This window comes from Nannospalax galili, unplaced genomic scaffold, assembly GCF_000622305.1.
Source record: "Nannospalax galili isolate Female #2095 unplaced genomic scaffold, S.galili_v1.0 scaffold632, whole genome shotgun sequence".
Taxonomy (NCBI): domain Eukaryota; kingdom Metazoa; phylum Chordata; class Mammalia; order Rodentia; family Spalacidae; genus Nannospalax; species Nannospalax galili.
Genome location: NW_008332816.1, coordinates 693,521 through 705,117, shown reverse-complemented (window position 1 = coordinate 705,117; position 11,597 = coordinate 693,521). Strand labels below are relative to the sequence as shown.

General features: G+C 45.0%; 1 protein-coding gene across 1 annotated transcript in view; it reads left to right on the top strand.

Moving 5' to 3' along the window:
• Window positions 1-9,280, top strand: part of Tarm1 (T cell-interacting, activating receptor on myeloid cells 1) — a 10,519-nt gene extending 1,239 nt beyond the window's left edge. Inside the window, exons 2-6 of the mRNA XM_008827774.3 lie at window positions 4,011-4,046; window positions 6,087-6,377; window positions 6,666-6,962; window positions 8,163-8,301; window positions 9,030-9,280. Coding sequence (XP_008825996.2) covers window positions 4,011-4,046; window positions 6,087-6,377; window positions 6,666-6,962; window positions 8,163-8,301; window positions 9,030-9,048 — 782 coding nt within the window. The 3' untranslated portion in view covers window positions 9,049-9,280. The remainder of the gene's footprint in view (window positions 1-4,010; window positions 4,047-6,086; window positions 6,378-6,665; window positions 6,963-8,162; window positions 8,302-9,029) is intronic.
• Window positions 9,281-11,597: the final 2,317 nt, after the last annotated feature.

Genomic DNA, 11,597 nt, shown 5'->3' with positions numbered 1-11,597 from the left:
GCAGGCAGTATACTCATACACATAAAATAAAAATAATAAATAAAATATTTTCTTTTAAAAAAGAGTTTTATGTACATGTACGTTGTGGACCATGTATGTGCAATGCCCATGGAGGCCAGAAGAGGGCATCATAGCTCCTGGAATTGGAGTTTAGGATAGTTGTTAGCCATGATGTGGGTGCTGGGAACCAAACCCAGGTCCTCTGCAAGAACAGACAATGCTTTTAACTGCTGAGCCATCTCTCCAGCCCCTATGTGTATTTAATCAGGGTGTGTGTGTGTGCATGCATCTCGTGATGTACATGTGGAGATCAGAGGATAATTTACAGGTGTTGAATTCAGGTCATTAAGCCTGAGGACCTGCTGAGCCATCCCACCAGTCCCAGGGGAGAGTTGAAAGGGAAGGAAGGAAGCAGCTCCTGCACAGCAGGAGTGAGTTGCAACAAAAGAGTGGTCATGGAGGGTTGCCTGGTTAGTAAAGCTTTACTGAGCTGGCTTGGGGAGGTGAGCTGTTAGTCCAGCTGTCCCACCCTGAGTGTTCACGTGCTCTTCATCCTGGACTGGACTGGAGTTTGGGGCATACCCTCATGCACAGCTTCCAGGCAGCTGTGCTCATACAGGTTGCTATGTAGAAGGCAAAGAAAGACTACCAGATCACGAGGGGGTCCCCGACATGGCTCTTGCTATTTCTGGCCTCTGTCCATGGCAGAGCTATGGGTAGAATCAAGGACATTTCCAGGTTCTGGCAAGACAGAACTGGTTGTCAAAGAATGAGAAACAAGGATCCATCTTACCAACCCTCCACCTTATTTTGGAGGACAGGGTCTCTCGTAAATTCAGCTAGGATGGCAGGCCACTGAGTTTCGAGATCTGCTTATCTCTGCCCTTCTAGCACAGGTGTTACAGACAAATGCCACCATGTCCAGCTTTTACGTGGGTGCTGAGGATCCAATCTCTGGTCTTCACACTTGCATGGCAGGTACTTAAGACTGAGCATCTCCCCAGTCTTCTCTCCATACTTTAAAAATCTCCCTGAGCACCTTACTTTATTTTATATTGCTAATATCTGAGTGTTTTCTAAGGCCCTGATAATATCTGCTAAGGCCCAAAATCATGTCCTTATCAGCTTCCCAGTACTGTGACTATATGCCTGAGATAATCAACCCTGTGACTATATGCCTGAGATAATCAACCTAAAAGAAAGAAAGGTACATCTTGGTCCCTGGCTTTATAGGTTGCAGTCTGTGGTTGCTTGATGATGCTGCTCTAATTCACTATATAGTCAAGGATGGCCTAAGCTTGAACTTCTGATCTCCTGCCTCTACCTTCCCAGTGCTGGGATTAAAGGTGTGTGCTACCATGCCTGGTTTATGTGGTGCTGGGGATTGAACCCAGGACTTTATAGATACTAGGCAAGTACTCCACCAACTGAGACTCACCCTTAGTCCTAGTTTTCTAGTGGACCCCAAACAGCACCACCAACTGGGGACTAAGTGTTCACAATACATGCAGTACATGTGAGACATTTCTCATTCAAACCACCATGCAGGGTCTCCCCACGCAGCCCAGGCTGGCCTCTATCTAACTCACTGTGTGGATGAAGATGGCCTTGAATTCTTCATCTTCTATTTCTGTCTTCCAAGTGCTGAGATTATGGGCATGTGCCGCCATAACTAAATCCTACACAGGAGCTTTTTGTTTGGTGTGTGTGTTTATATGCATGTGTGTCTGTGTAAGTGTAGGGTTCTGAGATAAACTTCTGATGTCATTCCTCAGATGTTGTCCACGTTGGGTTTTTTTCTTTCTTTTCTCTTCTTTTTGGTTTTTTGAGACAGGGTCTCCCTGTAGCCCATGCTAGCCTGGAACTCACTATGTAGACCTAGCTGGTCTCAGTCTCACAGAAATTTATCTGCTTGCCTCTGCTTCCTAAGTTCTGGGATTAAAGTTGCATGCCACCACACCTGGCTCTGTTTTTCTTTCTTTTGTGTGTGTGTGTGTGTGTGTGTGTGTGTGTGTGTATTTTTATTGACTTTTAAAAAATATTTTATTTATTATTTTAATTTTATGTGTATGTGTATTGCCTGCATATATGTAAGTACACCCATGTTGTGTAATACCCAAGGAGGTCAGACGAGGGTGTCAGATCCCTTGGAACTGGTTACATGGCTAGTCACCATGTTGGTACTGGGAATCAAACCAGGTCTTCTGCAAGAGCAGCCAGTGTTCTTAACTGCTGAGCCATCTCTCCAGCCCCTTATTTTTATTGATTTTTTATGCATTTCATTCAATAAATCTTAATCACATTTAGACCTCCTCCCTCATCCACACCTCCCACCAGATTTTCATGCATTGTCATATATGTTAAGGCCTATTGAGCCAAGTTTTGTACCTGAATGTCCCTCAGTGCAAGTTCATCCACTGGAGTCTAGTCAGCCTATCTAGAGTCTCTCTCTTAAAGAAGATCAACTCTCCCTCATCCAACAGTAATCAATTGCAAATATTTCTTCAGTTAAGGTTGGGGCCTGCTGCCCATTTCCCCAGTTCTATGCTGGGTTTTTGTCTAATTGAATCAGCATGGGTCTTGGGCATGCTATCACCATTGCTGTAAGTTCATATGAGCAAGTTCCCAGAGGCCTGGAAGACTATTTCTTTTTAATGTACATATGCGCATGTGTGTGTGGGGGCGGGTTGTGCATGTGAGTGCAGTGCCAGCAGAGGTTGAAGCCGGTATTGGATCCCCTGGAGTTGGAGTTATAGGCAGCTGTGAATCACCCGATATAGATGTTGGCAATTGAACTTGGATCCTTCGTAAGAACAGTATGTACTCTTAATCGAGCCATCTCTTTAGTCCCCACCTTGTTTTTTAAATTTTATTTATCATAGACCCGGCATAGTGGTGCACACCTTTAATTCCAGCACTTGGGAGGCAGAGGCAGGCGAATCTTTGTAAGTTTGAGGCCATCCTGGTCTACATAGTGAGTTCCAGGCCAGCTGGGGCTACAGGGAGACCCTGTTTCAAAAAAGATAAAAAATAAATGAATAAATTAAAAAATTATTTTAATTTTAATGTATGAGTGTTTTTCCTGCATGTGTATAAGTGTACCCATGTCCTGAAATACCCAGAGAGGCCAGAAGAGGGCATTGGATGCCCTAGAACTTGAGTTACAGGTGGTTGTTAGCTGCCATGTGGGTGCTGGGAACTGAGCCTGGGTCCTCTGTAAGAAAAAACAGTGCTCTTAACTGCTGAGCCATCTCTCCAGCCCCCACCTCCTTATTTTTTGAAGTCTTTCACCTGAGGCTCATCAATTAGGCTAAGCTAGCTGACCAGTGAGTGTGCAGTGTTTGTGCCCCTCCAGCACTGGGTCTAAGCCCAAGTCATTGCATTGATTTTTTTTTCTTTTGGTCTTTTTTGAGACAGGGTCTCCCTGTAGCCCCAGCTGGCCTGGAACTCGCTTTGTAGACCAGGCCGGCCTTGAACTCACAGAGATCTGCCTGCCTCTGCCTCCCAAGTGCTGGGACTAAAGGCGTGTGCCACCACGCCTGGCCTGATTTTTTTTTTTAACATGGGTGCTGGGACCCGAACTCCCCAGTCTCCCTCCAAGGGGTCTTGATACCCTTAGAAGTAGGCTAGAGTCACATGTTATGCTCTGTTTCCACATTGCTGGGGAGCTCTCCTACATGCTGTCCTCTGCCTCCTACATGGCTGGTGCCTCCTTCCTGGGGGAGATATAATGACCCATGCTCTAATAGATGGTGACAGCATGAAACTTGGGGATGGGGTGAGAGGGGAAGGATTTGTGGGAGTTTGTGGGGCTAAGATGGGAGCATTGGAAAGAGAGCAGTGAGTCTCAGAAATGAGACTGAACATGTGAATCTGTAGCCCAGGGAAGGGGGGCATGTGGCTCCTGAGTGGGAACTCTGAAATAGCCTCTGGAATGCTCCTCAGGACCAGGGAGGGTGCCAAGGTGACTCTAAGCAGGAACTTGTGTCTCATGTGTGATTCTTTCACAGGGTTGTGTGTTGGGCAAATAGACAGACTTGACAATGGTAAGTGAATCTTCAGTCAGACTCTCCTTGATCCAATCCTGCATCCAGATATCCTGCTTTTGCCCCCCCCCAATATTTAAGTTTTATTTTGTGTGTATGACCGTTTTGTCTGTGTGTAAGTGCACCTGTAAGTGCAATGCCTGTGGAGGACAGAAGATGGCGCTGGATTCACTGGAACTGATTGTTGGCAATTATGTGGGTGCTGGGCACTAAAACCAGGTCCTCTGCAAGAGCAGCCAGTGCTCTTGACCTCTGAGCCGACTCTCCAGCTCCCCTTTCCCCTTTTATATTGTGTATATATGTGTGGGTTTGTGAGTCTGTTCTTGTGGGTGCAGTGCAATTGTATGTGCATGCATGCACATGGAACACAGAGGTCAACAATCATAGGTGTTGTTTCTCAGGAGCTGTCCACTTTGGAGTTTTTTAAAAAAAAAATTTATTTGCTGGGCGTGGTAGCGCACACCTTTAATCCCAGTACTCTCGGGAGGCAAAGGCAGGCAGATCTCTGTGAGCTCAAGGCCAGCCTGGTCTACATAGTGAGTTCCAGGACAGCTGGGGCTGCAGGGAGACCCTGTCTCAAAAAGACCAAAAAAAAATTTATTTATTTAATTTTATGTGCATGCATGTATTGCCTGCATGTAGGTAAGTGCACCCGTGTTGTGCAACGCCCACAGCGGTCAGAAGAGGCTGTTGGATCCCCTGATCCCCTGGGACTGGAGTTACAGACAGTTGTCAGCTGCCATATGGGTGCTGGGATTTGAACCTGGGTCTTCTGCAAGAACAACCAGTGTTCTTAACCGCTGAACCATCTCTCCAGCCCCTTTTTGTGGTCTTTTTGAGGCAGGGTCTGGCCTTGAACTCACAGAGATCCACCTGCCTCTGCTCCTCCAGAGTGCTGGGATTAAAGCACACCAGGCCACTTTTTTTTTTTTTAGCCAGGGTCTTTCATTAGGACCTGGAACTCACCAATTAGGCTAGCCTGGTTGACAAGCGAGCTCCAGGAATCCAAGAATCCATCTTTCTCCACCTCCGCAGCACTGGGATTATGAGCATCAACAAATCCTGCTCTTTTATGTGGATTCTGGGAATAGACAAACACTTTACTAACTGAACCATCTCATCAGCCCTCTCTCCTTTTAAAAGATGCACGCACTTGGCTTTTTTACCCTGATAAATTCATCCTTCCTATCATGTAGGCATCAGCAGCCAGTCTAAAATTGGGACTGGCCAGTTACTACCTGTAGCTAGTCCTATCTGATGGCTATGCTGTACAACCTTTGAGTTTAGGAAAAGTTTTTACATTTGAAAATGCTTGAAAAACTTGAAATAATAATAATAGTTTGTGAAACGAGAAAATTATGTGAAATTTGGATTTCAGTTTCTGTACATAAAATTTTATTGACACGCCTGGCCCAGTGTGGATCTACTGATTGGCATAGCTGCCCTTTTGCAACCGTAACAGAGCTCACAACGAACATGGAGCTTATATGGACAGCAAGGCCTAAAACATTTATTACCTGGCTCTTTAAGATATTCTCACCTCTAGTCTAGAAGACTTTCAGACCGTGTCTGCAGGCGTCTGTTGAACTGCTGCGAGGTCCACTGACCACAGCTATTTGCCTCTCATGGTCTAGTGTCCACAGTGAGGCATAGAAATAGTAGTGGAGGGCCAAGTCAATTTACTGCTGTGGTGGATGCCGTCAGGTAGGCTCTGTTTCTCTGAGGCTGTACTGTTGGCTGATATGGTATCTGGTGCAGTCGAGGTGTTAAATCAGTGTTCACTGGTAAACAACTGAGTGATTGAAAAGTCCTCTTTAGTACTTCAAGACCGATCTTGTTTCTCTAACACATCGTATAACTCTCACGTAGCGAAGTCTGCAGCAGGGATTTACAATGCGAAAAAATATCATGCACCATGCATCAATAAAAGACTTTCATAAGTAAATGCCAAAAGTTCCATGTTGGAAAAAAATGGGGGGTGGGTGCTGTCTGGGAGAGTTGGGTATGTCAGATGCAGCTCTGAACTCTACTTCCTTCCAGGACCACGCCTCAAGCCCAGCCTCAGCGCCTGGCCCAGCTCAGTGGTTGCTCTCAGGAGCAGCGTGACCCTGCAATGTATAAGTCCTACCCCTTGTTTATACTTTATTCTCAAAAAGGAAGGTGTTGTTTTGAAATCCAGCAAGCCAGATGATTTGGGAGAGAAGACAGCTGACTTTCACATCACTGAGTTACAGCAGCGTGATGCAGGATTCTACACCTGTGAATATTACAGAAAACATCGCTTAGCCAGAGTGTCACCAGCCAGTGATGGCCTTCTCTTACTGGTCACAGGTGAAGAGGGGCTGCCTCGGAATGGCATATGGTGATCTTCAGATAGGGGTTGAGGGAGACACCATAAGAGAGGAAGAGAGAAAGGGGTGTCATCTCCACAGCAGTTGGGGGGAGGGGTCAGTGGCTGTATGTGACTCTACCCAGGATACATGGGAGGAAAATATCTCTGACCTGGAGTCACAGTAAAAGGCTGGAGGGATGGGGATTGTGAGGACCCTCGCCAGGAGAACAAGAGTAAGCATGAGACCCCATGTTTCTCCCCTGGACCTCAGAGTCTTTCTCTCACAGGATACTTACCTAAACCCTCCCTCCAAGCCCACCTCTGGAGTACAGTGACCACGGGAGGGAAGGTGACTCTGCGGTGCCAGAATATAACCAATGTGTCAGGATCGGTGATGTTCGCTCTGCTGAAGGTGGGAAGTGCATGGCCTGTGCAGACCAGGAAAGCGGCAGGACTCCAGTTAGACTTCTCTCTTCAGAATGTGACTGCCAGAGACTCTGGAAGATACAGCTGTGTGTACTACCTAGAAAGGATTCCCTTCTTTGCCTCAGGCCCCAGTGACCCCCTTGAGATCTCTGTGACAGGTAAGGTTTAGTGTCATTTTGTGAATGTGTATATGGAGAGGTTGTAGTTAACAGATATGCTTTATTTAGCCTTGCAATTCTCGTATTTTAATTTCCTCATCTTCCTCCTCCTCCACCTCCTCCTCCTCCTCTTCTCCATCTCCTTCCATTTTTTTCTCCTACTTCTTCCCTTCCTCTTCTTTTTTTGATGTGTGTACATATGTTCTCATGTGTGTGTGGGCATGGAGACACCATGATGTATGTACAAGTCAGAGGACAACCTCGGGTGTATTTTCTTACCTTCCACTTTGAGGCAGGGCCTCTTGCTGTTCGCTGTTGTGTAAGCAAGGCTAGCTGCCTCGTGAGTTTCTGGGGATTTTCTTTCCTCCACCTCACCGTCAGTGCACATGGATAACAGATGCATATTACTGTGTTCAGCTCACATGGGTTCAGGGATCTGAACTTAGCTCTTCACACATGCACGGCAAGCATTTTATATACAGAGCTATCTCCCCAGCCCCTTATCAAGCAACAACTCCATTTGAATGAAGCAGAGATATACAGTATTCCAGACTCAGTTTGCTTGGCTCAAATTCTCCTAAGCTCACTGCTCACATGGTATTCTGTGGCCTGCCCACAAACAGTGGGCATGCTAATCTACCGCTAATTTCAGTGCTGTGTGGATGTCCTTTGGTCTGTGTGTTGCTCCTAAGACTAACTCCTGATGTATCGAGACTGATGGGGTAAAAGGAAAAGGGGAGGGTGGAAGTGAGATCAAACTAAAGAATTAAAGGAAAAGATCTAAGGGAGAATGGCTACAAAGAGGAAAGCAACATGCGTTTCAACTCTCACAAAAGACTACATTTTGTGTTGAGGAGTTAAATATTTCTTATTTATTGTTTGATTTTATGTGTTTGAGTGCATTGCCTGCATGTGTATAAGTGCACCCATGTTGTCAAGGAGGTCAGAAGAGAGCATTGGATTCCCCTGGAACTGGAGTTATGGACGGTTGTTAGCCATCATGTGGGTACTGGGAACCAAACCTGAGTCCTCTACTCTTAACTGCTGAACTGTCTCTTCAGTCCCTGAGGGGTTAAATCTTTAAAGAATGGACAACCGCCCACTGGTCAGCATGGGAGTAGGCAAAAAGGAGTCAGATTTGGTCCATCCACACACAAAGGAGGGACTCCCTTTATGGCTAATGGTCATTTTCTCTCTCAGATCCCCCATGTACCAAGTCTGAAGGCTACACCATGGGAAACCTCATTCGGTTGGGAATGGCTGCTGTAGTCGTGCTGATGGTGGGGATCTTCCTGGTTGAAGCCTGGTATAGTCGGAGAGTGTCTCCAAGCAGACCCAGGTGAAATAGCTGAGCACTTATTTTTCATGGGCTGTTGTGTAGTTATGAAGGTCTTCCCCATCCTAGATGGACTGAGGTATACTTGACAAATGCAAATTGAATATATTTGCTATGCATAATGTTAGGTCTTAACATATTTAAATTTTTATCAGTTGTTTTTCAATCAACCTTGGAAAATAACGGAGTAATTATGTGCTAAATGAATAACTTCATTGATAGTGAAACGATTACCACAAATCAGCTGTCAAACCTACTGATTCAGGACCCACTTTTGCAGCAAATTTCAGTTGTTCAATAGAGCCTTGTTACCTCTAGTTACCCTGGTGTACACCAAACCAATAACAACTTATCTAAATACCAGGCCCACCCAGAGTCATCTTAGGGATTCTTCATATAAGTACAAATGAATTTTTCTTATCATCTTTCCTTGATCTAGTTCACTGTAGGAACATCTAACAACTCTAAATTGATACAATGTCCTTTCACATTCAGTGCTGACTGAAGGCCAAGGAGATCAGAAGTGCAAAGTCATCCTCAGCTACATAGTCTCAGGCTAACCTGTGATACATGAGACCCTATCTCAATGTACCTCCCCCCTACCCCAGAAGCAATGTATCTTCAAATACCCCCAGATGAGGGATGGGAGGTAGGGACTGGGATCTTTAGGCTTGGGCCTAAAGTATGTATATTCTTCTTCTTAATTCAAATCTGTTCTTTTCTACCCACAGTGCCCCAGGGGAACGATGAATCCTTGATCAAACTGGACCAGAATGATCCTCATGCATTTTCTTTGCCTCCTTGACAACCACTCTTTGAGAGCCACTTAGAGGAGGGAAGATGGCTGCCTCTTCCTGCCTCTTTACTGGGGACAGAGGATAGGTCTGGGCACAAATGCTCACCTGACTGGTTGCTATTTTGATAATTATTTTTTGTTTTGTTTTGTTTTGTTTTGTTTTTGAGACAGGGTCTCCCTGTAGCCACAGCTGGCCTGGAACTTGCTATATAGACCAGGCTACCCTCAATCTCACAGAACTCTGCCTGCCTCTGCCTCCTGAGTGCTGGGACTAAAGGAGTGCACCACCATGCTTGGCTTTGATAACGATTATAAAAATGTAAATCTCTATTTTCCTACTGCTGTGGTGTGTAACCTGGACCATAAACTAGTGCCTACACACAGACCAGCTTTGTGGTCATAATTCTATTACTTTTATCAGTGAGGTTTTAGCTTGCATTTCATTTGTTTTTAAGGTTTATTTTTATTTTCACTTGACGTATATGTGTGTGTGGGGGGGTATGCACATGAATGCAGTTCCTGTGGAGGCCAGAAAAGGATATCAGACCAACTGGATCAGGAGTTACAGGTGCTGAGAGCCTAATTCAAGTCCTTCCCAAGAGCAGTAACTGCTCCCAAGCCATCGCTCCAGCCCCAGCTTTATTTTCTTAAGAACATACATTACTGAGGAGCCTCTCTGGGACAGATTGCTGGTAATCAATAATATGCAAATGATACATTCATCTACAGACTGTGTTTCTCTCTCTCTTTCTCACACACACACACACACATATATTTACATTCTTCTTATTGAATTTTTGCAAATTTTATACAATTAATTTTGATTGCATTTAGATCCCCTCCTCCATCTGCGTTCTCCACTAGTTCCTGCTCAATTTCATGTACATAGATAGATAGATGATAGAATCAAAGTTATATTCTCAAATCCCTGGGTCGGGGTTTCTTACCTACTTTCCCATGTCCATGCCTGGATTTTGACCTGCTTCTTGTCGAATTGTTTGTCCATTCTTCTTTTAAAAATATTAATGTTGGTAATAGGCCTTAACACAAATGACAGAATTATGAACTCCAGTGTGTGTGTGTGGGGGGGGGCTATGGGAGGTGCCACGGGGGAGGGGAAGGGAGTATAAAGATGATTTTATGTATGAAATACACAAAAATTCAATAAAAAGTTTAAAAAATAAACTAACCCAGTCAAGACAATCCCCGACAGACATGCCCACAGGCTGATCTAAGGTAGAGAATTCCTCACTGAGACTCCCTTCCCAGATTCTGCATTACGGCAACTTGATAATTAAAGTTAACCATCACACAGGTATAACCCTCGAGGCCTGCCTCTAGATGTCCACTTCTGCCAGGCAGTTTCTGGTCCCAAAGCTTCCAGTCAAACACGTGAACCTGCGGGGAGATTTTCACATTCACCATGAAAGATGTGGACAGGGAAGAGGGCGAAGGAGGGTGGGGAAACCGGAAAGATAACAGAGGAGAAAATGACCAAAGCGCATTATATGCCTGTATTGGGAATGTCACGATGAAATCCCTTCCTATATGACATTATTATAACATTAGCATTTTAACATTTTATTATCTTTATTGTATGTGTATGAGTGTATTGCCTGCATGTAGGTAAGTGCACCCGTGTCGTGCAATGCCCATGGAGGATAGAAGAAGCTGTCGGATCCCCTGGGACTGGAACTACGGATGATTGTTAGCTGCCATGTGGGTGCTGGGAACTGAACTCAGGTCCTTTTGAAGAGCAGCCAGTGCTCTTAACCGCTGAGCCATCTCTCCAGCCCTTAACATCTTTTTTTAAAGCAAAAGTTTTGAATCTGTGTGAAACCAATAAGTCATGAGTTTTTTGAATCACAGTTTTACTTTGTGTGGCCTTGTGTGTGTTTGTGTGTGTGTGTGTGTGTGTGTGTTAGTGTGCACATGCATGCCATAGTGCATGTAGAGGTCAGAGGACAACTTGCAGGATTCTTTTCTCTACTTCCACCATGTGAGTTCTGGGTATTGAACTCTTGCTTGGTAGCAAGCCCCTTTATCTGCTGAACCATCTCGCCAGCCCACAACTGTTTATCTTTTGTGACTGAAGCTTTTGTATCCTACCTAAGAAATTACTGCCTAAATCAAGGTGATAGGGGTGTATGCCTTTGTTTTCTTCTACAGTATTTTTTGGTTTTGTTTTATTAGTTTTCCCCTTTGTGTCTAGATCTACTGCCTCCTTCAAGTTAATCTTGCATAGGTATCAGGTGAGAGTTGTCATGAAATGTCCACTTATGAGTCTTTTGCCTGCATGTCTGTAAGTACACCCATTTGTGCAGTGCTCTCGGAGGCCAGAAGAAAGTTTCAGTTCCCCTGGAACTAGAGTTACTGGCAGGCATTAGCCACTACGCGGGTACTGGAAACCAAACCCAGGTTCTCTGAAAGAGCAGCCAGTGCTCTTAACCACTGAGCCATCTCTCCAGCCCCAGTAAATAGTAATGCCAAGGTGATTCAATGG